Source organism: Prionailurus viverrinus, chromosome B4, assembly GCF_022837055.1.
Source record: "Prionailurus viverrinus isolate Anna chromosome B4, UM_Priviv_1.0, whole genome shotgun sequence".
NCBI classification, from domain to species: Eukaryota; Metazoa; Chordata; class Mammalia; order Carnivora; family Felidae; genus Prionailurus; species Prionailurus viverrinus.
In genome coordinates this window covers 79,872,156-79,897,556 of record NC_062567.1, presented here as the reverse complement: position 1 = coordinate 79,897,556, position 25,401 = coordinate 79,872,156, and the positions used below count along the sequence as shown (strand labels likewise).

The window sequence follows — 25,401 nt, the reverse complement described above, 5'->3', positions numbered from 1 at the left end:
GAAATGAGCAACAAAGATGTGCAGTTTAAACCTGACTTCTACAGTGTAAATTAAATATGTAAATGTTAAGGAAGCCCAACAAAAGAGAAAGAACCTGTTAACTGGGGAATACTTCCTGGAAGAGGTAAGTTTTAAGTAATATTGTAAATTTTATTTTCAATATGGTAAAAGTTAAAAAAATTAGGGGCACCTGGATGGCTCAGTCAGTGAAGTGTCCAACTCTTGATTTCAGCTCAGGTTATGATCCCAGGGCTCATGAGTTTGAGCCCTGCGTCAGGCTCTATACTGACAGCGCAGAAGCTGCTTGGGATTCTCTCTGTCCCTCTCTCTCTGCCCCTCCCTTGCTCGTGCTCTCTCTCTCTCAAATAATTAAAAAGTTAATTTATTTTATTTAAAAAAATTTAATGTTTATTTATTTTTTTGAACGTTTATTTATTTTTGGGACAGAGAGAGACAGAGCATGAACGGGGGAGGGGCAGAGAGAGAGGGAGACACAGAATCGGAAGCAGGCTCCAGGCTCCGAGCCATCAGCCCAGAGCCCGACGCGGGGCTCGAACTCACGGACCGCGAGATCGTGACCTGGCTGGAGTCGGACGCTCAACCGACTGCGCCACCCAGGCGCCCCAATGTTTATTTATTTTTGACAGAGACAGTGACAGAGACAGAATGCAAGTGGGTTAGGGGCAGAGAGAGAGGGAGACACAGAATCCGAAGCAGGCTCCAGGCTCTGAGCTGTCAGCACAGAGCCCGACTTGGGGTTCAAACTCACGAGCTGTGAGATCATGACCTGAGCTGAAGTCGGACGCTCAACCAACTGAGCCACCCAGGCGCCCCTATTTTATTTTTATTAAAAAAAATTTTTTTAATCTTTATTTATTGAGAGAGAGAGAACGTGAGCAGGGGAAGAGCAGAGAGAGAGGGAGACACAAAATCTGAAGCAGGCTCCAGGCTGGAGCTGTCAGCACAGAGCCCTATAGGGGGCTGGAACTCATGTGGGGCTCAAACTCACTAACCGTGAGATCATGACCTCGGCTAAAGTCTGAGGTTCAACTGACTGAGACACTCAGGCATCCCTAAAAAGTTAAATTATTAAAGGTGTATAGTAATAGGTAGTTTTCCCCCTCATTCCTCATTCCCTGTTCCCCAGTTTCTCTTTCCAGGAAAAAGCACTGGTATCAATGTCTTGTGTATCTTTCTGTTGGGAATCAAGACACCAAAGGCAATGAAGGGCATAGACTGTTAGAGAGCAAAGGAGGGTTTTTATATCTCTGTCTTGACAGGGGGCCAGCTTGCTACACTTCTTCCTAAATGTATTCCCTCTTAGAACATATTGAGTTGCTGAGCTCTGAACAAGACCCTGGATCACCTTTTCTAAATGGCACCAATTTTTCAACATCACTTTTCTTTCCTCTTTTCCTTTTCTGGGTTGGGAGGACCTCCATCCAGATCTTGCCTGATTGGCTGTTCTCTGGCCTCTCCAATACAGGAAGGGAAGCACACCCCCACCCTTTTCTGGGGAGAAGCCATAGAGCCTTTTAAAGTGTAGCCGGCCTACCACCTTAACCTGGCAATGGAGTAATTGGGAATTCGAAAAGTGCTTCTTCTGTTGGCTTTGGAGGCCTTCTTCAGCTGCCGGCTGTCCCAGCTTCTTTGTGGGGGATTTTCTGCAGCTGGAGGGTCCGTTTTGAGATTTCTCTCGGCAGTTTGAGCACTTTTGCTACTTCCTCTCTCCCCAACTCATGTCACTGCCAGTAGAGATACGAGTCTTTCTTCTCTCTGGGGCTATTGCCATATATAATCCCCAGATCTCCACGCCCCTGTTTCCCCAAGTCTGGGGGGGGGGGGGGTTCGGGGGCATGTAATCGCTGACGGGAGGAGTTAGCTCCGGCGGAGGCATTGTGGTGGGAGGCACCGCAGGGCCAAGGCTCGGGTTGCCGGTAGGGTCTTGTGAGAAAAACTCCTGGGCCTCCAGACGGGAGCAGAGAGCACACCACGGCGGCTTGGGGAGCCAGGGAACCAGAGCGCGAAGTCGGGGGTGCCGGGGACGTTCCCGGCGCCAGGGCGGGGCGGAGGGCGCCAGGCCGAGAGCCGTCTGCGCGGCAAGAGCCCCGCGGCCCGGCCCGGGACGGCCGCCAGGGAGCGCTGCGGGCTCCCGCTCGCCCGCCCCCCGGTAGGCGGGGCCGCGCTCTCCCCGCAGCCGCCGCCGCAGCCGCCGCCTGGGCCGCCCCGTGTCCCCGGTGGAGCCGCCGCCGCCGCCGCCGGGAGCTCGATGCGGACGGAGCCCGGGCCGGGCCATGGGGATCCTCAGCATCACGGACCAGGTCAGCCCTCCTGTCCTTGCCCGCTTCCTCCTTCCTGAACCCGGCGCAGCCGCCACGCGAGCCCGGGGATGTGCGGCCTAGGCTGGGCCCGAGCCCGGGGCTCCCGCGGCTCCCGCCCCGCCCCACGCCGTGCTCCCCTCAACCAAGCCGGTGTCCTTGGGGGCCTGGCGACTGGCCAACACACCGCGGGAGTCCCCTGCAGCCAGGACCCCCGAGCGGAGCCCCTCCAGCGACGCCCCTCATCAAACCAGGTGTCCCCCCACCCCAGCCCCCCACTCCTAGTTCCGCTCCGGCCCGCTCTTTGAACGCTGGTTCTCCCTGCAGCCGCCCCTGGTCCAGGCCATCTTTAGCCGAGATGTGGAGGAAGTGCGTTCCCTCCTCTCGCAGAAGGAGAACATCAATGTACTGGTGAGTTGGGATCAGGGAGAATGATGAGCCAGTAATCTGGGCCCTGGTGTTCTGGACCCCTCCCAAACAGTGGGGCGGCTCCGTGGCTCCTTGGCTAGGATGAGGCCGCAGCACTTTCTACCCTGGGATGGGCGCCTGCTCTACATTTGGAGATGGAGAACAGGTCAGGCTTGAAGCATAGACCAGTGAAGCTAAAGATGCCCAGAAACGGTGTTCTCTCCTGAACCATCAGTGTTTGCAGCGCCCCCACCCCTCCTGGAAGAAGGAGACTGCTCACAGCCCCCTGGCCCTGACCCCTTGACTTCTGACTCTCTGACTCTGACTCTGCCCTCCCTAGGTTCTTGTTTTAATTTAGGATTGGGATTTAGGAGGCTGTCGAACCTATGGGAAGAGGTGGGGAAAGGCCTGGAGCTCTAAGACAGGGGCTGGGGTCTGTGATAGTTCAGCGTCACAGCCACTGCTCTTTTCTGCCTTCCCAGGACCAAGAGAGGCGGACCCCATTGCATGCTGCTGCCTACGTAGGCGATGTCCCCATCCTCCAGTTGCTACTGATGTCAGGTGAAAGTGGGGAGCTGGAAGGTGTGGCACATAGGGAGGGGACCTGAGGAAAGAGACTTTTTTTTTTTTTTTTGTATCTAAGAATTGTTCTCTGGTGTTTGGTCTGGGAGAGGCTTCATCTCTATCCATATCCCCTGGCCTGATTACTGGCTTCCTTCCCCACTTGCTCTCTACCTCCCACCAAAAGAGGAAATTATATCCCCATAGGTGCTAATGTCAATGCTAAGGACACACTGTGGCTGACCCCTCTTCATCGTGCTGCTGCTTCCCGAAATGAGGTATCGGCATCTTATGTCCTTTCACCCTTCCAAAAGAGGATGAGTTGGTTAAAGGTGGAAGTTAAGGATTGGAGAGCCTCAGCTCTCTGCCCTACAAGCTGATCTACCCCTAGGTCAGGATACTAGACCTTGGCCCCTCCCTCCTACCCCTAGAACTGGCTGGTAAGGGGGGGCTGAATGTTGCCAGCTGATGTGACGTCAGGGGAGAGCTTAACACTGGGCTGGCAGACTGCAGGGGGCCCTGCTGCCAGGCCTGAGTGACTCATCCTTCCCTGGGGGGCCACCTTGGAGTCTGATCCCCCTCTGGGCAGTGAGATTTCTTACCTTGTGATGGAGGGATGGGGGTAGTGATATGTTGCCTTCCTGCCTCTCAAGCAGCATCAAAGTTGACAGCACAGGGGTCAAACTTGCCTCATCAATTGGGTCCATCAACCTTGAAGAGCAGGAGGAAAAGGAGACCTCCCTCTTGGTTTGATGGTCACTTCCCTGGCTCCATCCACCAGGGGGAGGGACTAAGGCCAACAGGAATAGGGTGTGTTGTGATTAGGAGGGACATTTTAGCCTGGGTTTTGGAGAGGAACCAGTATCTGTTCACTTACTGAGGTAACGGAAATGATTTTGGTGCCTATGGAAGGACTGAAGGAGGGTATTCGGGGCATTAAGGCAGAAGTGTGTATTTTTCCTAGAAATAATGAAGGATTGGCATCCTCTACTTTTGTGGATTTGCTTGGTAGTAGCTATATGGTTGATCAGGGTCTGAGTTGGGGAGTGATACCAGGTGACTTGAGGAAAAGGAAGGGGTATTTTTTCCTCAGCAAGGTAGGGAAAATTTTAAGTTCTAGAAAGATCCAGAAGATGGGAAGTAGGTATTGAGAGGCTACGTATGTTGGAAAAATGAGAAGACACTCTGTGCTGGGGGGATGGGGCCACGTGTGCCAGGCTGACCTATTCTTCCCTCCACTATTGTTTTACCTCCTGCTCCCCCTGTATTTTCTTTCTTATCCCCTGCTCCTTAACAGAAGGTGCTGGGATTGCTGCTGGCACATTCAGCAGATGTGAATGCCCGGGACAAGCTGTGGCAGACACCATTGCATGTGGCTGCCGCCAACCGGGCCACGAAGTGTGCTGAGGCTCTGGCACCCCTGTTGAGCAGCCTCAATGTGGCTGACAGGAGCGGGCGCAGTGCCCTGCATCATGCAGTGCATAGTGGGCATCTAGAGGTGAGGACCGCTCTAATCTGTGCCTGGTCTAGTGCCTTCCCTTTGTCTTTGCTTCCCTTCCCACTCATCTTCCTCTGCTTCTGGGTCATCAGGTCTGAGGAAAAGCAGCCTGGATGACTATATAAACACTTGGGCTCAAGCACCAAACGAATGGTCGGGTTAGATTGAAATTCTTGACTTGGTCTTCAAGAGGGTGATAAACTCTGAAGTTGCATGGAAAATGTTTGCATACATGCCTTTTTCTGAAGCGAGTGTCCACGTCTTTCAAAATGTTTTTGAAGATTATTCAAAAGAATTTAAGAACCACCAGCTCATGGGGTGCCCAAGTGGCTCAGTCAGTTAAGCATTCAACCCTTGATTTCAGCTCAGGTCATGATCTTACGGCTTGTGACTATGGGGTCTGGCCACATTGGGCTCTGCGCTGACAGCATGGAGCCTGCTTGGGATTCTCTCTCTGTCCCTCCCCTGCTTGTGCATGTGCACTCTCTCTCTTTTTCTCACTCTCAAACTAAATAAATACACATTAAAAAAAAAGAACCACCACCAAATCAAATGAAAACACTCCCTTGAGTTTCCCTCAAACTGCCAAATCTCTCTGGGATTTCCTTCTTAGTCTCTGCTTTCTCTGTTCCCTCTAGTTCTCCAGATTGTTCTGTTCAAGAACAAAGACATTTGGGTGCCTCAGCCTTTTCAGGAGCTGAGGCTTCTGCCCTTAGGTACATTGAAAGCATGAACCTGGCTTAGGTACCTGCCCTTAGGTACACTGAGAGCATGAACAGGTGTGTTTCATATTCTGATACAGACGGTGAACCTGCTCCTGAACAAGGGAGCCAGCCTGAATGTTTGTGATAAAAAGGAGCGGCAGCCTCTGCACTGGGCAGCTTTTCTAGGTGAGAAAGGGTTCATGGGAAGAGTAGGAATTTGACATTTAGGATTTCCCAAGGTAGGGATGGGGATTGCAGCCTTTGGAGAGAGACGCCCAGGGTCTTAGCTCACCCTCCACCCCCTTGAGAGCTTCTTCTCTCTTCCTAGGACATCTGGAGGTCCTGAAACTGCTGGTGGCACGGGGAGCAGACCTCAGCTGCAAGGACCGCAAGGGCTATGGGCTTCTCCACACAGCTGCTGCCAGTGGCCAGATTGAAGTGGTGAAGTACCTGCTCCGGATGGGGGCTGAGGTCAGGGTGCTGAGCACTGGGGCTGGGCACTAAGGGCCTGGAGTTGGAGGTCAGAGTCTGTGTATGGAGACATGAGGGTGCTGGGATTGTTGGAGTGGTTTTGGGAGGTGGGCAGGATATGGTGAGATATGGTGAATAATGCTTACCGTAAGTAATAGTGCCCTCAGTCTATCGAGTTAGGAACACGAGGTATCTCAGGCAGTTGTTGGGATTCTGGGATTTTCTAGGTTATCTATGCCAGCTTCCACTTTGTTTAAACTGATACCTCCCTATCCCTTTACTTGTACCCCTGAAAATCCAGATTGATGAGCCCAATGCTTTTGGAAACACAGCTTTGCACATCGCCTGCTACCTGGGCCAGGATGCTGTGGCTATTGAGCTGGTGAATGCAGGAGCCAATGTCAACCAGCCGAATGACAAGGGCTTCACGCCGCTGCATGTGGCTGCAGTCTCTACCAATGGCGCTCTCTGCTTGGAGCTGTTGGTCAATAACGGGGCTGATGTCAATTACCAGGTGCCTGAAGGGATGAGGCTGCAACCTAGCTCTGGAGGTCCTGACCATATCTTCCCCTCTGCATAAGTCTGGGGAATTGTCCACTTGCCTCCTGGGTTGATCAGACCTTGTCAGGGACCCAGGAGAGTGTGGGCTGAGCAGATGTCCATATGACCACTCCGTCCTCAGAGATGTGTCCTTTCAAAGGGGGGAATAGGGTATTCCCTGTGCTTTGCACTGAAAAAAAAATTGCCATGTTTTCACAGAGCAAGGAAGGGAAAAGTCCTCTGCACATGGCTGCCATCCATGGTCGTTTCACCCGCTCCCAGATCCTCATCCAGAATGGTATGGACTTGGGAGACTTTGTGCTCCCTTCTCCTCCCTCCCCCAGAGAACTCATCCCTAGAAACCCTTTTCTTTCCTTAGTCTACCTCCCATATCTTCCAGTCAGGATCGGCACTGAGAGCTCTGAGCAAGGCACCTGTAGAAATGGCCCAGGTCTGCATGCCCCATCCCCTGAGGCTTACAGACAAGATAACACATGTGGAATGCTTAGCTTGGGATGTGGCACATAATGAGCACTTGTGTGGTAGCTGACTGGTATGAGTGGTCTGGAGCCTCAGGTCTGCCTGAGTTTGTATGTGTGCATCCCCTCACAGGCAGCGAGATTGATTGTGCTGACAAATTTGGGAACACGCCACTGCACGTGGCTGCTCGCTACGGACACGAGCTACTCATCAGCACCCTCATGACCAATGGCGCGGATACCGCCCGGTGAGTCAGGGCCCCTTAGATCTGTAGTGTCTGCTCACATCAAACGTGGAGGCACAAAGAAGCTTGCAAAAGGGAAGCTTGTGGAACCTCACTGTCTCCTAGGCTGGTGGGGGGCCACAGAAAAGAAGTCTGTAACTGGTCCCTCCTTGACTTAAGGACTGAGTCCCTCAACTTCTCTCCAGGCGCGGCATTCACGACATGTTCCCTCTGCATTTAGCTGTTCTCTTTGGATTCTCTGACTGTTGTCGTAAGCTTCTTTCCTCAGGTATGTGCTGACTGGTTGGGGGGTTGGGTACGGGTGGGTTAGTAGAGGCCTTTTTCCACTCTGTTCAGTGCCCTCAGATGGGATCTGTGCTGTTCTCGCCCTGCAGGTCAGCTGTACAGCATTGTATCTTCACTCAGCAACGAGCATGTGCTTTCAGCTGGGTTTGACATCAATACACCTGACAACCTTGGCCGCACCTGTCTTCATGCTGCTGCTTCTGGAGGGTACGTTCTCTCACTTCCAGGTGCTAAGAAGAGATCTGGGCAAGGGTCTGGACCCTTCTCTGCTGCCCAGGTCTCTCTGCCTGTCACAGTGAGAGCAATCACAGCAGAAAGGGCTGTCCAGTACCATCCTTCCTTAGCCCCTCCCTGTGCCTGTGGCTCCTCTTTTGAGGCTCTCGTTCTCTTAACCCTCATCCTTCTTCCTTTTAGGAATGTTGAATGTCTTAATTTGCTGTTGAGCAGTGGAGCTGACTTGAGGAGGAGAGACAAATTTGGAAGGTGTGTCGATATGCAGCAGTAGGCACGGGGAGTGTCCTAAAAGAGAGATAAATGTTGGAGGGAGTGGTAGCAACTTGGAGACTAAGTGAGGAGAGTATTGCAGAGCAGCTTTAGGCTGCTTGTGTGGTTGCATTTGGGTCTGCCCTTGATTCTTTTATTCATTCTTTTCTCCTCAGGACCCCACTGCACTATGCAGCCGCCAATGGCAGCTACCAGTGTGCAGTCACACTGGTGACTGCTGGGGCGGGTGTCAACGAGGCCGACTGTAAAGGCTGTTCTCCCCTCCACTACGCTGCCGCCTCTGACACCTACAGGAGGTGAGACTCTCACTTTGGCCTTCTCAGCCCTGTTCACCTCCGTGAGCCTCCCCTGACTTCACTCTCTGTCCTCCAGAGCGGAACCCCACTCATCGTCCAGCCACGATGCTGAAGAGGACGAGCCACTGAAGGAGTCCCGCAGGAAGGAGGCCTTCTTGTGAGTAGCCGAGAAGACCCCTGGGATGTACTTTCCCAGCAGTGCCAGCTCTGGTCCCGTGATTCTCCCATCCACTCCCCGTCCTGCCACCTCATTTCTGCTGCTTGCTGTTGGCCAGCCAGCAGTGTGTTGGGAGCGATCTGAGCTTAATCCTGGACTAAGCATTGTGGGTGAAAACAAAAGTATGAGACACAGTTCCTTCCCTCAGGGAACGGATGGTCTTCTTGAGACAATCAGAAAAACTTAACGCACAAAGCCTTTTATTTATTCCACAAGATTTAAGTGAGGATTTACTTATTAGGTACCAAGTACTGTGCTAGATGCTAAGGATAAAAGACAAATTACCCCAAATTTCTGCCTTTGAAAGCTAATGATCTGTTGGGAAAGATAAATGAAAGGGCACTTACGCTTTCTAATGTAGAATGTTAATGATAGAGAAGATGATGCAGAGTAAATGGGGACTGTGTCCTATGTTCACAGTTTGTCTATAAATCTAAAAGTGTCGTGAAATAAAACTTTTTTTTAAAAAAAGGATACTTACAATCCAAGAAAATCCAAGCTTTGACAACTTAACCTCTCTGTGCCTCTGTTTCCTTAACCATCATAAGGAATAAGAGTAGTAGCTGCCTTGTGGGGTCATTATGAGGATTAAATGATTTCATACACATGAAGTGCTTAGAATAGTGCTTGACACATAGTAAGTGCTAAATACCAGATTATTATTACTGCTAGTCGTACTACGCTATGAGAAGGGTACCAAGGGAGTACAGAGGAAGAGGCACCTCACTGGGAAGGTTAGGGAAGGCCTCACAGAGGAGAGGATGCTGGGACCGAGTTTGAATGAGTAGGACTTCTTCTTCAGATGGGCTGGAAGGAGAAGGCATTCAAGGCAAGGGGTCAGCATGTCTGGAGGTAGGGGGAAGTGTCGATTGGCAGGTTGATAACATAATTATGCTCTAGGTTCTCTAGGAGAGCGTTCCAAGGATAAAGAAAGGCATTGGAGCCAGAGTAGTTCAGAGCTGATGTGAAGGAAGTGGTGGGTCTCAAGTGGAAGGGTCGAACAGGCAGGAGTTAGCCTTCCTAGAGCAGTGGATGGGTGTTGGCCAGCTAGGCCTGGAGGAGCTCTCTTGCACCTCTCCTCTGCTTTGCCCGCACCTGGGCCCTCACCAGCTGGGCCTGTCCCTGCCTCACAGTCTACCCCTGCCCCCCAGCTGTCTGGAGTTCTTACTGGATAACGGTGCAGACCCCTCCCTGCGGGACAGGCAGGGCTACACAGCTGTGCACTATGCAGCCGCCTACGGCAACAGACAGAACCTCGAACTGGTACGTGTGGGATCTGGCCTGGAGGAGAGGAAGCAGGGGCAGGGCTCATAGTCACCTTTGTGTCTGTGAATTCTGAAAACGAGGGGTGGTTGACTCAGATACGGTCTCTAGGTCCAGGGGTGTAGGGCATTACTGTGGGTAGGGGACAGGGGATAACATTTTGGGAGTTTGAGAACCTCAGCGCCTACTCTTCTGTCCGTTGCAGCTCTTAGAAATGTCCTTTAACTGCCTGGAGGATGTGGAGAGCACCATTCCAGTTAGCCCTTTGCACTTAGCTGTGAGTCCCAGGTCTTTTCCTCTTGCCTTCCTTGTCCCTGCCTGCCCTTTGGTCCACAAACAGGTGCAAGCCTTTGTGAATCTATCCTGGCTTCTGCTTTCTTGGGGGGACGTGGCAGGCAGGCAGTGCCCAGGGTTGGGTGTAGTGTAGTTGAAGAGTCTGAGGGACCCAGGGAGCTCATGGGGAGGACTGCTGCCTGGAGTTTCCCCAGGGGGCCCAAGAGCAGAGTGAGGGCAGTGTCCCAAGCTGTTTCCATTGGTTGCCTGCTCCCCTCCAGGCCTACAACGGTCACTGTGAAGCCCTGAAGACACTGGCTGAGACGCTGGTGAATCTGGATGTAAGGGACCACAAGGGCCGGACCGCGCTCTTCCTGGCCACTGAGCGAGGCTCTACTGAGTGTGTGGAGGTGCTTACGGCCCACGGCGCCTCTGCTCTCATCAAGGAGCGCAAACGCAAGTGGACACCCCTGCACGCTGCTGGTTAGTACCCCCTTAAGGCTGCTGGTACCTCCCCTTGCCACACCAGGCCTTGGAGACTGGTCCCAGATCCCTCCCGAATGGGATTGGGGTTGGGAGTGGAGCAGGGTGAGGAGAACTTCAAGTCCTGATTCGTGGCTTCCTATCCCCCAAGACTTCAGCCTGCCCCAGGTCCTTCCATGATCTCCACCCTGGAGTCCTTAATGCTTGACCTGGCTGCCTCCTTCCCCTTGACCATGCCCTGACACAGGCCTTTTCTCTTAGCTGCCTCTGGCCACACTGACTCCCTGCACTTGCTGATCGACAGTGGGGAACGCGCCGACATCACTGATGTCATGGATGCCTATGGACAGTGAGTGTGGGCCAGGGGTAGGATGCGGGTTTTCCTGTCCCTGCTGGCCCTCATCTGTCTCCCACCCCCTCTGTAGAACCCCACTGATGCTGGCCATCATGAATGGCCACGTGGATTGTGTCCATCTGCTGCTAGAGAAAGGATCCACAGCTGATGCTGCTGACCTCCGGGGCCGCACCGCCCTCCACCGTGGGGTGAGTGACCTCCTGGGTGGGGCTGCTCACAGACAGGCCTGGACATGGGAGCACAGGACCCATCAGAAGTAGGACAGCAGATTGCCTAGCAGGTGGGCCAGGATTTTGTGCCCAGGGTCTTATTGGGTCTTACTACATTTGCTCCAGGATGAGTACCTGACATGTGTAGCTGATCTCTCTGATTCCCTTGCTTTGTAATCTCATACAGCCACATGCTCACTACTCACACTCTGCTCCAGGATACCCAGACTCTGGTCCTGGCCCACTGGATAATGATGCCACTGTCCCAGTCCTTCTCTGTGATCACCTGTCCCAAAGCCATCTCCTCTTCATCCCAGGGGACTCTTTGATCCCTTAGTCAATTGCAGTTACCTTGCAGTTTGTCCCCCCACTACTCCAGAGTGCCCGAATTCACTCTTGCCATTCTGGTTGTCTGTTGGCATAGAGAGAATGGAGGAAGGAAGGAGTCCTAACATTTAGAGTGGTTGCTGTGAAAATAACGATCGGAGCCCTGGAAGTGGTTCTTATGCCTGGGCCAGCTCCAGTGACTGGCTGTTTGAAAGGGAGTGGCCCTTCACCCTCCCTCACACCATCATGTCATCCACAGGCAGTGACTGGCTGTGAGGACTGCCTGGCTGCCCTGCTGGACCACGATGCATTTGTGCTGTGCCGAGACTTCAAGGGCCGCACCCCCATCCATCTGGCCTCAGCCTGCGGCCACACTGCAGTGCTGCGGACGCTGTTGCAGGCCGCCCTTTCCACAGACCCCCTGGATGCTGGCGTGGACTACAGTGGATACTCGCCCATGCACTGGGCCTCCTACACTGGTGCGGGCCTAGGGCCCTGGCAGCATAAGAACAGGGGTGCGATATGGGGGAGGACAGACCAGAACAGAGACCACAGACCCGTGGATTGAGGGAGGGACGTGGGTTAATCTTGATCTGGAAGTGGAATGGAGTGTCCAGAGATGGCACAGGACAGATGTTGGGAACCTTGTTGTCATCTCTCTCCACCCCCACGGCTCTTCCTTTCTCCTGCTCAGGACATGAAGATTGTCTGGAGTTGTTACTTGAACACAGCCCGTTTTCATACCTGGAGGGAAACCCCTTCACTCCTTTGCACTGTGCAGTGTAAGTCCCTTCCTGTGCCTCAGCCCCACTTGAGGTTCTGTGACCTGGGCTTAGGACAGGCGTTCCATTTTTCTTGTCCTTCCTGTTGACCCTTCCTTTCCCCCCCAGAATTAATAACCAGGACAGCACCACAGAGATGCTGCTGGGAGCTCTGGGTGCCAAGATTGTGAACAGCCGAGATGCCAAAGGACGGTGAGTGGTACAAGGCTTAGGGAGAAGCCCCGGTCACCTCTGGCCTCCTTTTTCTGCTCAGGCGAATGAGCCCTCTGTTCTCATTCTGCCCTGACCCCCACACTGCAGGACCCCTCTTCACGCCGCTGCCTTCGCGGACAATGTATCTGGGCTCCGGATGCTACTGCAGCATCAAGCCGAGGTGAACGCCACTGACCACACTGGCCGCACTGCGCTCATGACGGCGGCCGAGAACGGCCAGACCGCTGCTGTGGGTGTGTAGGGGCCACGTGTGGAAGGGAGGAGCTCCCCCTTGGGTTTCTGCGAGATGGGGCAGCCCTGCCTGTGGGGCTCAGGAAACAGGAGTCATGTATTTGGTTATTTCCCTCCTCTGCAGATGGGATGCAAAGTATATGCAGATGGGAGGGCCGGGAGCCATGAGGGCTGCTGCTCTGGAGGGAAGGCATCACTCCTTTGCCCCCTTTCTCTTGCAGAATTTCTGCTGTATCGAGGGAAGGCAGACCTTACTGTGCTGGATGAGAACAAGAACACTGCCCTCCACTTGGCTTGTAGCAAGGTGTGGCCTGGATTGGTGGTGGTGAGGGCCACGTAAGGGAGTGGGCTTGATGAAGGGGGTGGGTCTGCCCAGTTGGAGAGAGGACTGGAGTGGCAATCAGGATTGTCCAGCCTGTATAGCTTTTTGTCCCCTGAACCCTTCCCAACTCCTGCTCTATAGCCTGTCTGCCTCCACTCCATCTCTGTTCTTCTTCCTCAGGGCCATGAGAAATGTGCCCTCATGATCCTGGCAGAAACCCAAGACCTTGGCCTTATCAATGCTACCAACAGTGCGCTGCAAATGTGAGTTTCCGGGGAAGGGGGAGCCTGGCTAGGGGAGGCAGATGGGTAAGAAAGAGCCACATGCATTCTGGGGGCTCTCTAGAGCTCACAGTATCTGTTCAGCAGTCTTGCTACTCTGGCTGGGTGTGAAAAGGCAGCTTGGATCTCACTGATTTCTCGTTCTTTTTTTCCTTTCTTCCAAGGCCACTCCACATTGCTGCCCGGAATGGTCTAGCTTCTGTGGTGCAGGCCCTGCTAAGTCGTGGGGCCACAGTGCTGGCTGTGGATGAAGAAGGTGGGTGGGGTCCAGAGCCCCCCGCCTCTCCTGGGTTTGGGGTCAGGGACATTCTTCAGGAGGTGACTTCTTAACTTTGCTATAAACTGGGTTTTTTTCCCAGGGGAACTCTTCAGAGCAGGGACCCAATACCAACACGCTAGCATTTCTGAGGGGAATCTGACGGAACTAGGTGGAGCCAGCAGGGTCCTCAGAAAGACCTTCCACACACCTCAGTCTCCCAGACTTCTGTCCCCCGCACTCCACCCTTTACCCCACGCTTTGACAGTCTGCCTGTTGGTGCCCCTGGGCCCTCGTAGCCCTTGAATTCTGGTTGTGCTGGGCTCTTGCCCACCTTGGCTACCCTCCACAGATGAGAGTTCAGGGCTTGGCAGAGGGTGGATGGGGCCCCAGGGGTACAGGACCCTGTGCCTCAATTTTCCCCCTCCACCCTGCAGGTCACACCCCAGCGCTGGCCTGCGCCCCCAACAAAGATGTGGCAGACTGCCTGGCCTTGATCCTCTCCACCATGAAGCCTTTCCCACCCAAGGACGCCGTCAGTCCTTTCAGCTTCAGCCTGCTCAAGAACTGCGGCATCGCAGCAGCCAAGACGGTGGGTGGCTGCGGCGCCCTGCCCCATGGGGCCTCCTGCCCCTACAGTCAGGAGCGGCACGGCGCCATTGGGTTAGACGGCTGCTATTCGGAGTAGCCCCCCATCAGTGTCCCTCCCCCTGCCGGTGGCTTGATATCTTATTCTATTTATTTAGAAAAAGTCTATACATTTAGGGCACTTTAAAGGAGAACACGACTGGGTGGGGGGGGACAGAGGGGGGAAAAATGCACTGGGGAGCAGCTGCTCACCCCTTTGCCACACCATCCTGGCCTGGCAAGGGTCTGGGACCAACAGGGAGCACCCCAGGCCCTTGGCACCCCCAGGGCAACCCCTTCTGCCAAGTGTCCCCAAATGATTGCTAAATGCCTGGCTACCCTCTCTTTTACCCCATCTCTCAGTTCCCCCTTTCTGCTGCCAACTCCCCCCACCCTTTCCTCTGTTTCTCCTCTTTGTGTCCCCCCGCCCCTGCCCCTACTGCCAGGCAGATCCCTCCTCTTCTTCCATACCCATCACTGCCTCCCTGCTCGGCTGGCCCCTCCATCCCCGCAGCAGTGAGAAGCCTTAATTTCTGGTACTGTGTGAGCACTCTGGGGGTGTCCCCCTCCCCCTTCAGGGGCAGCTAGTGGATGAGGGGGGAGGGTATTTAGCACTGGGGCCTGGAGCTTTTCCCCCACTTCTGTACCCCATCACCCCTAAAGTTCAAATGCAAAACACTTGAAGCAGCAACTACTGTACCTGGGCCCCAATCCTGCACTCTCCCCTGGCTCCTCATATGCAAATCAAGGGCTGGTTCTGCCCCCACAGCCTGCTCCTCCCTGATTCCCTTCCACTCCTGGCCTGGTCCCCTAACCACGCACTTTAACCTTGCTTCTTTCTTTTAACTTCTTTTGGGAGGGCAGAGCCTGTGGCCATTCCCTCCCTGGCTCCCCTCTCCCTTAACTTTGAGGCTTGTCATGAATTTTTAAGTAAGCATTTTATCCTTTAGGGGAAGAAACAAATTAATTTCCTGCCCATTTCAAGACCACAGCCCTAGAATGTCCTGTGTGTTTCAGGCATGTGTTTGCATGTGTGGGGAGGGAAGGACAATATTCTTCCTCCTGTGCCCCCCAAACCCATAGTTCCTCTGTACCCCCACCTTCCGTTATGTCCAAGAGTACCCACCGCCCCCAGTCACTCCTGATCTGAAGCCAAAGATGGTGGGAGGGGCAGGGCAGACTAGGGACCGTGGCTACTCGGGACCCAGGCTTCCCCTCTGGTGTGAGGATGAAGCTCTGATCTAGGTAGTGACGAATACACACTGAGGCTTGGTCCCTGCCCTCCCAGCAGCGGGGAAACATGGGATTGAGCTAGGGGCTGCACTGAGAAGATTCCTAAAAGTCGCACCCCAAAAGCCAAACTGGGCCAGAGTGAGGAGGGGGCAGTTTTCTCTCTAAATGTAGCATTGAATTTGGCCCTGGTCCCTTCAAACGCCCTGTCCATCCATCTCCCAGCTAAGCCTCCTGGACAGTTGGACCCGCTCCCATAGCCCAGTGTTCCCTTCCTCACACTCAATACCTCAGCCAGGGGCCAAGACACAGAACTTGAATAGAGGTCATGCCCCCTCCACCCCCACAGTGCATCCTTGCCCAGTTTGGCTGCCATCAGTATTGTCCCCTGAGAACTGGACAGGCTTTGTTTACACAGTACAGGGTCTCCTCCGGGGGATTCCTCAGTCTCCTCCCCTCCTACGCCCCCTCACGCTTGCTTTGTTCACAACCTCACCCACTTTTCAGTTGTTTTTCCTGCAAGTCTTGCCACCCTTGCCAAGGGTGGGCTGAGGGGGGAGGGGGTATCCCAGGGACCCCTGCCTCGCTAACAGATACCCTTAACCATACCTCATGCTGGTTCCCTGAAGCCTGGGGTGTTTGTCCAAGTCCTTTTTGGGTTTTTTTTGTTTGTTTGTTTGTTTTTTGGCTTTTTTTTGTCATGGTCTCTTTTTATCCCCTCTGTCTGTGTCTTGCTTCCCCTAACCCTCAGTTCCTAAACCATTTCAAAGCTTCCAAATGACCATTATTGGTAAGAAGGATTGTGCAGCTTTTAGTTTTTATTTTTGTTTTCAAAGCCAAAGGGCCTTGCGATGCCCCTCTTGCCCACCTCCCTTCATACCCTGCCCTCCCCTATACGACAATCAATGTGACCTCTCTTAAGGGCTGCAGCCCCCCCCCCCCCCCCCCCCCCCGCTGGTTCTGCAAAGCTTGCCCCTAACTTTAACTGTCTCTCCTGAAATCTTCCCATTCCACCCCCTCCCTCTCATTTTGGTGCTGGGAATTAGGTGACGGGGGGGGGGGGGGGGGGGGGGCAGGGGGAGCAGAGAGATGGATTCTCCAGAGAAGACTCTTGGGGTATCAGTCGTGTTCTCCTTTATCAATGTTTGGCGATGACAGGAAAATTCTGAGTATTTGTCAGGAGCCCCATTGTTTTGCTAGATGAGATTTCTGGTGGCTGCCTGTCCCCCTGCTGCCCCTTCAGCACACGGTCAGCAGTGCTGGGGCAGGTTGTGGGGAGTCCTCTGCCTCTCCTCATGTGGCTATGAGGAGGCGTGGAGGATGAGCAGCCTCCTCTCCTTATGCCAAAGGAAATCCCACACCCCACCCTGGGCTCCCCAGCCTCTAGTGTTTTTTGAAGCGTTTTGACCATTCTCATGGCGACTGCATATTTATTTTAATGTTAAGATTTTTTTTTTTAAACCTCTTTGACTTAAACGGGTGTGGAGAAGTAAAACAGGCAGAATGCCCCCCAATCTTAAGGGGGTAGGGTGGGGAGGAAACACCTCTTTCCCTTTGCCCTCCCTCTCCCCTCCCCCTCTCCCCACCGCAGCTCTAAAGCACTTGCTTCAAGTAATAAGCACTTTTGAGAAAAGGCCTATTTTAAGTGAGGACCCTGGGAGCAGCCCCAGGTCCCAGCAAAGGAGACAGAGCGAGGGCTACATAGGAGACAGGGAAACAGGTGTGTGAATCAGAGGGCGAGATAAGAGCCAGTTTTTAGTTTCTGATTTTGGGGAGATGTTTCTGATTGGGCGGTGGCTTTGGTAGGGTTGTGTACTATCCTTCAGAAAAACAAATGGCACAAACTGTGGGTCCCAGGATGGGCCAACAAACCCGGGTCACTGCCACTGTCCAACTGAGACTGATGGGCCACCTCCCCCACTGTGGCCCCCTGAGCCATAGGACTGCTGAAAACCACTGAATGTACAGCCCAGGTTGGGGTGGGGAGCAGCCCCTGGGGGAGGGGGCTTCTCCTTCTGTTTGGTGCTGTGGGGGGTGGGAGAGATGAGACTGAGGGACTACCACCCCACTTAGACATGTGTTCCTTGGGGTGGAGGGGCTGAGGAGGGTCTACCTCCCTCTCCAACCCCGGCATGGCCCCTCTTCCTTCCTCATCCCTATCCGTTTTGACTGTAAGTCCAGCTCACCTTTGCCTTCAATATGTAACCAAAGGAAAACTCAATACTGTTTCCACCGCTGTCTGCCCACCCGAGCACCTTCTTACTCCCTGGACCTTAGAAGGGGAGAAGGGGCTGGGGGTGGGGTGGGGGGCGTGGGGCCAGAGTGAACGGTTCTACAGCTGTATCCCCCAAACCTCTCGGGTCTTGGAAGGGACCCTGAGAGGTGAGGCTGGGGCCTGGCTGGAGGGGCTGGGAACAGGCACACTCTGTATCTTGTGCACATGAGTGTTTCTTCGTCTGAATGACTCCAGTGACTACGCTCCAGCAGGGAGGCCCCTTCCTCCTTCCCTCTCCACCGTTTCTCCCCCTCTCCCCACACCCCGTGTTCATCCCCACCTCCCCTTCCCACCGCAAAGGAAAATAGCCTTACAGACCCTAGCCCAGAAGCCCTCCTCCTGGGGCAAACCAGTATGGGGCCCCATCCCGCCTAGTTTGAACCCTACCTTTTAAGAAGGAGGGATAAGGAGCAAAGCAGCCCCTTCCCCTCTAATTGTGGTTGCTCCAGCCCTCCGTGGCCTTGACCCAGGTTGGCCAAGGGCGGAGGCAAGGAATCTTTGAGGACCAAGCCCAGTGATCTGGGAAGAGGGAGGTGGAGAGGGAAGGGCCTGACTTGGGGACTCCCTCCTCCCGACCCAACCCTAGAGAAGCGACCAAATCCCAGAGATGGGAGGAAGCTGGGGTGGGGAGGGTCTGCTCTATGAATTACTTGAAGGTACTGACTCCGAGGCTGCTGTTGCCCACTTAGGTGTGAGGGGGACACTGTCACTGCATTTGGGAGGGCAGAGGGTGGCGGGTGACGAGAGCATCTGCCCTTGGCCCTCACTTACTCCTGCTAGGCCCTTTCCCTGGGGAGCCTGGCTTTGCCCCCAGGGAAATCGGGGAGAGCCTTCCCCTCCCATCTCCATCCCTCACTCTGGGCACCCTCTCCAATTGCACTAAAGTAGCTGTTGTGCCAGTCTTACCCCCACACCAGGGTGGGGTCTCTGCTTCCAGTCCTTTCTCCCCCGACTGCCTCCACTCCTGTCCCGGACAATCTCCTTGTTCCCCTGTATTCCTGGATAGCTCAGCTTTGTATGTGTGTGTTTTGGGGGTGGGGGTGGGTTCTGGCTGGAGTGGGTTCGCTAGGGGTTTGGGAAGGGCTAGGGGAAAGATGGAGGACAAAGTCTCCTACCCCCTTCCTCAACTCCAAGCCACAGAAACCTGGGAGGGAGGGTGCCTACTCTCGCTGCCGTGTGTCTTGCAGATGTGCCAAAATGGGGGTGGGGGGGGAGGGGAGGGGAGGGTGCCTGGCAGAGCGGCCCCCAGGGTGGCTCTCTCAAAGCAATACAGTTCCTCCTGCCTGGGGGACGGCAAGACAGGGGAGAGGGTTGGGTTGGGGACCTGGGGGTTCCCTGTGTACAGCTGTGTATATTCAGGGGTGTTCTCTGTCTGGTACCCGCTGTGGGCGTCTATGTGTGTGTGAACCTCCCCTTCCCTGTGCCCTGCATGACCTGTGATGCTGCAGACACCACCATCCTGTGTGCAGGGGTGTGTTGGGGGCACTGAGGGGCATGTTTCATGTCCTGTTGCACCCTCCACCCTGTGACCCATGTACTCGGTTGTAGGAAGTAAAGAGAACTGAGCACAATTCACTGGATTCTAGTTGAATCTTTCTCTAAGCAATTTTCCCGTTCTTGCCCTTTTCCCTGCCCCGGATCCACCTGTGGTGCTAGCGTTGGGGTCAGGGGTGTTTAATGCTGGTGGGCAGCAATAAAGGGCAGATCCGCCCAGATGCCTGTATCCCCAGGGTGCTGAGGGCAGCAGGAAAATGTGGGGACCTGGCGGTGCATTTGCCCCACCCTACCCCTCCTCCCTGGGCTAAAGCACAATGCGCTCCCTGCAGATTGATGTACCTTGCACCCTCCAGGCCCCTGCTCATGTCCTCCCCCGACCTGCTTTGAGCCCTCCTCCCACCACATCCTGGTTTTCTATGCTGTTTTGGTGCAAGTACAACTGTCGTAGTCATGGCTTTGGGATGGGTTCTGTTTATTAAAATCCTATTGCTCCTACTGGCCCTGTGTCCCGCCTCCATTCCTGTGGTTGGGGGGAAGGAAGGGCAACCTGGCGCCTTTCCACTGGCCCCCATCAGCCATCAGAGACCAGGGGCCATAGCTGCTCCTCCAGCATGGCTATGGTGAGCATGAGGCTGCCCCCCAGCAGCAGCCCCAACCCCTGCAGTAGCACATGGAGCGTAGGGAGGGGCTCAGGAGGCCGAAGCAGGGCTGGTAGCTGAAAGAAAAAAAGAGCATCAGGATCCTGGCATTGTCTCTGCACCACCCCACGTCAAGCATGAGAAGGAGGCGTCAGAAAGTACTTGCAACCCCTCTGAACTCTTCCAGGCCCTTGTTTCTCAGACTCCACCCAGCCTGGGTCCAGTACCTTTCCAGGTAGCCGGTGGTGGAGGTGGAAGGACCCATATGTCCTCCTCCGCTGAACCCACCTCCCTGCCTCCCTTGCTTTCCCTGCACTACCCCACACCTCTCACCATGTCCACAAGGGCCACATAGAGGAAGACCCCAGCAGTGACCCCAAACACCCAGGAAGTGAGAGGGACAGGGCCCAAACTGAGCCCCACCCCCAGGGCTGCACCCCCTAGTCCCAGGGCTCCAGACACCAAACTCAGCAGCAGCAGCCTCCGAAAGGGCAGCCCTGCTCGGAGCAGCATCGCAAAGTCACCTGTGAGGAAGAGACGACAGGGTGGGAGGGAATAATAAGCCAGGGCCATCCCTCACCCCTGTCACCTGCCAGCCTCCTAAATTCCACCCCTTGGAGGCCTCTCCTTTCTAGAGTCCACCCCACCCCACTTCTGCCATTCCTACCCAGTTCATGGGGTAGCTCATGGCAGAAGACTGCTAGGGTGGTGCTGAGGCCACTGGAGAAGCCATCGGAGAAGGCAGCACCTGGGGTTGGCAGGATTGGAGGTCGTCAGCCTGGGAGAAAGCTCTCCCCAGGGGCACAGGGGCCTGCATTCCCTTCCCTCCCCCACTTCCTGGTAGCCCTCTCCTCCCATCACACCTATGGCCAGCCCATCAGTGAGGTTGTGCAGACCGTCTCCCAGGAGGACCATCCACGTTATATTGGCATCATCGCCACCCTGGTGCCCGTGACTGTGGCCTTGGTGCCCAGTAGGAGCTGGGGCTGGTGGGGGCTGGCTGTCCTGCTCCCCATGGCAGCCCTGAGCCTCTGGCTCTGCAGGAAGGACAAGAACAGTGCCAATGGCTGCAAGTGAGAACCGGGAGCTGGGAGCCTACTCTTCATTTTCTCTTCTGGTTACCTGGAGCTGCCTGCAGGGGCTGAAGGGCCATCCCACTGCCATCCTCCAGGTCCAGGGCTGGTGCTCTGAAATCCTGTCTTTTTCGCCTGCAGCATCTCTGAAATGGGAGGGTATCCCTCCTGGTGGAGGAGGCAACAGAGCCAGGGGCTAAGGAGAGGCCTGGCTACCAGCTGGGAAAGTGAACACCTGGGTTCACCTCTGGCACTTGGAGATATTTTTTGGCTTTTCCGCTCTCTTCCCAGGTTGGCACTCCTTGTTTCTTGTTGACTTGAACTTGGGAGAGGAGGCCGCTTGGCCAGGAGTCCCAGGTCTATGCTAAGGAGCCCCCTACCCACTCTCTGTTAGTTGTCAGGACTGCACACTCAGGAAAACATCAGCGCACCAGGAACACACCCCACACCCTCACCTCCTGGCTTGCGTGGCCAGTTCTTGGCCAGGACTCTAGTTTTGGCAGGAGGAGGAGAAAAGGGTATCACTCACTGGCCTGAGCCCTCTGTGCCGCAAAAGCCCTAGCACGTTCTCCAGCACAAAGAGCAGGAAGAGACCTCCGAGTACCGACAGTCCTGGTCCCAGGTCCTCCTCTGGTTGTCCGTTAGGTCCAGCATGCTGCCCTCCTTGTGCCTGACAGAGAGGGGGTCAGGGCAGACCCCAGAAGCCCCCGCACCCGACAACATCCCCCTCCTGTGTGGGACGTGGCAAGCCTTCACTCGCTACTAGAAGGCAGCTGTGGGCTGAAGCTGAGGTTGGGGAGTGGCGCGTGGGATCTGACAGGAATGAGGAGGGGATGTCCTGTGACTGGGAACACCTTGGGTACGTGGAGGCTGCCCATCACGGGGCAGGGAGCAAGGAAGGGGCTTCACGTACATGTGGCAGCAGGTGTAGCAGTGCATCCCCACAAAGAGTGCCCACGGCCAGGGCCCCCAGGAAACCCAGCAGGGGCCGTAATAGACGAGGTCCCAGGAGCCGCAGCAGCAGCAGGGAGAGGGGAGCAGGGAGGCTGAGCAGCAGGACTGCCAGGGCGCTATGAACCAAGGCTGGGGAGAATCAGGGACTGAAGTTAGGCTAGGGTTGGAAGGAGGGCCTCAGAAGAAATGCAGGGCAGAGATACACTGCAAAGGGAGGCAGGACCCCGACAAACCCATCTTGCTTGGCCAGGGGCCCACTCCCTGCCAGGGTTCAAGGCACCCTGCCACCCACTCTCACCCACTGACCAGACAGAAGATCCCCTGAGGGGGTTGGGGTTGGGGCCTGGATGCAGACACGGCTGTCAATCTGATAAAGCAGGGCTGGACACAGCAGAGCAAACTGACGAGGGGTCAGAGGAGCAGCAGGGCTCAGGCCAAAGTTGACCAGCAGCTGGGAGCCATTCAGACACTAAGGGAGTTGAGTTAGAGGTCATATATTGGGGCATTGCTGAGAACTGTGATCTTTAATGTCTGTCCTTCCATTGTATGGATTCTTGGGTCTCTCCAGGATCCCCTTTGCTTATGCTGGCAGGTGCATCAGGGACTGGGGTGGCTCCACAGGATCAGTGTGTGTTAATTATTAGTGGATATTCAATCCAGTGCAAATATTCAATTCAGTGCAGGTTGGGTGCTAGTAAACATTGCCACCATCTCTCTCCCTCCCAAGCTCCTGATGATTTCAACGATTTGGTGATGGAGTTGGTTGGACAACTAGAGCACTCCATGGCAGAATCTTAGAAGGGAAAGAATCTGAAATGCCATCCAACTTCCTCGCAACAGCCCTGTTACATGTTCATCCAGGCTTGGCTTGAGTGCTTCCTGTGATGGGGTGCCCACCCTCACCAGGCCTGCTTCACAGTTAGCTTTGGCTGCCCTCTGGTGTACATGGAACACGTTCACTGCCTTTCTGGCTGAAGACAGCCATCTACTCCCTGCAGGTTTCCTCTCCAGATAGCCAGCCCCAGATCCTACCCTCAGCTATTTCTCTGGATTCTCTGCTTTGCCACCAAGTGTGGCCCCTAAACCTGTCCTTGGAGACTTGGGTGTGGGTTCATGTGCGCTGAGCCCAGAAGAAGCGTATTTCACTCTTGGAATAACATACCCTAAGATCACATCTGGATTGGGTTTTTGTTTTTTTTTAATTAACTGTATTAAATTACTCTTTAAACAATTTCAGGCCGTCTAAATCCCGTAGTCCTTCTCCCCCCAACCCCCACCCTGGAGATCAACAGACTCACATCCTCATTCAGATGGTCAGCCAATGAATGGTCCAGCAGCAGAAGTCTGTGAAAGAGGTCCAGGCCAGAGGGGGCTGGCCCACGGGGCGATGCTGGGGCCTTTGGCTCCTCTGGGTCACCCCACTCTGAGGGACCCAGAGGCAGCCCAGCCCAGACATCCACACTCAGCTCAGGGTCCTGTGATCTGGAGCAGAGGGGATAGCAAGCCAGACTTACTCATGTTCTTTAAGAAACTCCCCTTGAGGTTCCTAGGGTGCTTAGGGGGAAAGGGAAGACCAGCCACTAGCTTGAGTTACTGGGACCCAGAAATCGTGGAATGTCAATTCTAGAAGGATCTGAGAATTGTCAATTTATAGGAGAGTCTAGGAATGAGGGGTGTGAGGGTAAGAGAAATGGGGCTGGGGGGAGAGCAGCCAAAATGCTATAAATTGGGAGCCGAGTCAACCTGGAGACATTGAGCACTGGGACTAAGAGCAAAGAATTGGAGGGTCCGGGGATCTGGAAGAGTAGAGAATTAGAAAGCAGTAGAGGCAAAGGGGGCCTTGAAGGAATACTAGGAGTCAGATTTTGAAACATTTGTAATTCCAGAAATCTGACTTTAGGAAGCTAGAGGTTGGCAACTGGAGACTGATCCAAGCACTGAGAAGAGGTGGGCATGTGGCATTTTGGGGTAAGGGAAGGAAGGGTTAGTAGTACCTGTATGTGGAATTGTCTCCAACTGGGGGTATAGCCCGACCAACCGGAGGTCCATGGTGTCCTAGGCGAAGTCCCTGAACTCGGCCTAGCCCCAGGCTGTGGAGAAGCCGCGCTAGGCCCCCGGCTGTCAGTGTCCCGTTCTCCCCATACAGGCCAAACAGCTGGGCCAAGTAATGGTTCTGCTCCTGCTCAGCAGGGCCCAGGTTGGGGGCTGAGCCCCCTGCCAAGCCCAAGGCCACCCACACACACAGGCCAGCCAGCAGATGACTCACTGGGGGCCCCATTATTGGGGGCAATGGGTTAGAGGCTCTGGTTCTGGCTTCTATTCCCCTTGGAACATCCTGAGGACTGTGCCCTGGAAGAACAAGGAGAAAGGGCCTGGGCTTCTGCTCTGCTGTCCAGCTCAGGCCTTCTGTTTTCCAGTTTCTAGAACACCTTCCTTGACCAAGAATGCTTCCCTCACCTGATCCAGAGCTGACTTCTCATCCTGTCCTCCAAACTCCGCCCCTCAACCCTGCCTCACCTCTCTGTCCCCCTTCAATCCACAGGGCCTCACCCTCATTGGCAGTGTGAGAGTCGTCACCTCAGGTCCCGGTCAGGCCTTATTGTGGACCCTAAGAGGTTCCTGAGTCAGGGAGGGGAGTGGGGCTCAGCCTCCAGGTGCCCTGGTGGAACGGAGGCCACGTCAGATAGAGGGCTGGGATGGACAAACGCCGCCCCCCTCCCAGCCCACCTGCCTTGGGGCGGGGTCAGGGAGGGGAGGGGCCAGTATGGGAAGGTTCATATCAGAGAGGAGTTAATGGTTCACTGGTCTCTGGGGTGGGGGTCAAAGGTCAGTCTTGGCTGGGGCCCCTGAGTAGGGAGGGGCCACCCTCTGCCCCTGGAAAAGCCACATGGCTGAGGAAACCCTGAGCCTGGCCTTTTCTTCTAAATAACTCACCCCACTAAGCCAGTTGTACCATTTTAACCTTTCCCTGCATATACTCTCACCCCCACCCTCCACACCTTATATCTGGTACTGGGCTTCCTCCATCTCCAACCTCCATCCCCACAATCCCCGGGAAAGTGGGATTCGGGTGTCCCTTAGCTGGAAAAGAGGCGAAGAGGCAGATAAGTGGCAACCCCAGGTGCATGGGGAGGAAAGCGTTCTTAGCAACTCCTTGTCCCAGCAGAGTAAGAGCCAGAGCTCTGGAAATAGATGATCAAGAAAGGGGAAGCCCTGGTGGGAAGAGGAAAGAAATATCTGGGCTTCCTGCAGATGTCTGACCTGGCTTAAGATCAGGGGAGCACAGTCTGATTAGGGCAATTAGTCCAGGGGGCCCGAGGTTTTGGCGTTACCTGACAGCAGGAGACTGGAAGGACGCCCAGAGAAGGGGGACACAGCCTTCTTGGCTCCAGCTGTGGGGGGGTAGGCAGGCAAGCGGGCAAGGGTCACCTGCAGGGAGGGGGCAGGGGAGGGACACTACCTTAAAGGGGCAGGCCTGCTTTGCCTAGGCTTCCTTACCTGTAACTTGTCTTCCTTCTATCTCCTAGGGACACCCCACTTTCCCACATGTCTGACTGTTAACCTCTTCGTTTTCCCACGAAAAGCA

At 54.8% G+C, this 25,401-nt stretch overlaps 2 protein-coding genes across 7 annotated transcripts; one reads left to right on the top strand and one right to left on the bottom strand.

The window, feature by feature from the left end:
• The first annotated feature begins 1,956 nt into the window (after positions 1-1,956).
• Positions 1,957-19,645, top strand: ANKRD52 (ankyrin repeat domain 52). Of its 3 annotated transcripts, none has more exons than XM_047864990.1 (28): positions 1,957-2,321; positions 2,646-2,729; positions 3,209-3,287; positions 3,495-3,565; positions 4,585-4,785; positions 5,588-5,675; positions 5,818-5,960; positions 6,262-6,474; positions 6,720-6,798; positions 7,113-7,227; positions 7,410-7,492; positions 7,599-7,716; positions 7,924-7,992; positions 8,169-8,309; positions 8,386-8,466; positions 9,660-9,789; positions 9,995-10,066; positions 10,344-10,545; positions 10,807-10,894; positions 10,971-11,088; positions 11,696-11,915; positions 12,131-12,218; positions 12,327-12,410; positions 12,519-12,664; positions 12,884-12,966; positions 13,165-13,247; positions 13,430-13,583; positions 13,959-14,169. In XM_047864990.1, the coding sequence occupies exons 1-28, from the start codon at positions 2,295-2,297 to the stop codon at positions 14,016-14,018; spliced, it is 3,120 nt and encodes a 1,039-aa protein (XP_047720946.1). In that variant the 5' UTR covers positions 1,957-2,294; the 3' UTR covers positions 14,019-14,169. The 3 variants fall into 3 exon arrangements, with proteins under 3 accessions (XP_047720946.1, XP_047720944.1, XP_047720945.1); XM_047864988.1 differs by having other exon boundaries at positions 1,959-2,321; positions 13,430-13,521; positions 13,959-19,645; XM_047864989.1 differs by having other exon boundaries at positions 1,960-2,321; positions 9,678-9,789; positions 13,430-13,521; positions 13,959-19,645.
• Positions 19,606-25,295, bottom strand: SLC39A5 (solute carrier family 39 member 5). 4 transcript variants are annotated; one of them, XM_047864992.1, is made up of 12 exons: positions 24,815-25,295; positions 24,366-24,474; positions 23,810-24,164; positions 23,114-23,297; positions 22,122-22,284; positions 21,775-21,944; positions 21,391-21,531; positions 20,911-21,007; positions 20,652-20,825; positions 20,456-20,536; positions 20,122-20,312; positions 19,606-19,865 (listed from the first exon to the last, which is right to left on the bottom strand). In XM_047864992.1, exons 3-12 carry the CDS (start codon positions 24,091-24,093, stop codon positions 19,722-19,724), a joined length of 1,629 nt encoding a protein of 542 aa, XP_047720948.1. In that variant the 5' UTR covers positions 24,094-24,164; positions 24,366-24,474; positions 24,815-25,295; the 3' UTR covers positions 19,606-19,721. The 4 variants fall into 4 exon arrangements, with proteins under 4 accessions (XP_047720948.1, XP_047720947.1, XP_047720950.1 ...); XM_047864991.1 differs by having other exon boundaries at positions 25,148-25,295; XM_047864994.1 differs by lacking the exon at positions 20,456-20,536 and having other exon boundaries at positions 25,148-25,295.
• Between the last annotated feature and the right edge of the window lie 106 nt (positions 25,296-25,401).

What these genes read in the sequence shown, in the direction of transcription:
- ANKRD52 (XM_047864988.1), top strand. Translation starts at nt 2,295, where the DNA reads ATGGGGATCCTCAGCATCACGGACCAG. An exon ending in AGGAGAACATCAATGTACTG is followed by an intron (nt 2,730 to 3,208) that starts GTGAGTTGGGAT and finishes CTGCCTTCCCAG; the next exon opens with GACCAAGAGAGGCGGACCCC. An exon ending in ACAGACAGAACCTCGAACTG is followed by an intron (nt 9,790 to 9,994) that starts GTACGTGTGGGA and finishes TGTCCGTTGCAG; the next exon opens with CTCTTAGAAATGTCCTTTAA.
- SLC39A5 (XM_047864992.1), bottom strand. Translation starts at nt 24,093, where the DNA reads ATGGGGCCCCCAGTGAGTCATCTGCTGGCTGGCCTGTGTGTGTGGGTG. An exon ending in GCCCCTGCAGGCAGCTCCAG is followed by an intron (nt 20,826 to 20,910) that starts GTAACCAGAAGA and finishes TCCTTCCTGCAG; the next exon opens with AGCCAGAGGCTCAGGGCTGC. An exon ending in ATGTGGCCCTTGTGGACATG is followed by an intron (nt 19,866 to 20,121) that starts GTGAGAGGTGTG and finishes TTTTTCTTTCAG; the next exon opens with CTACCAGCCCTGCTTCGGCC.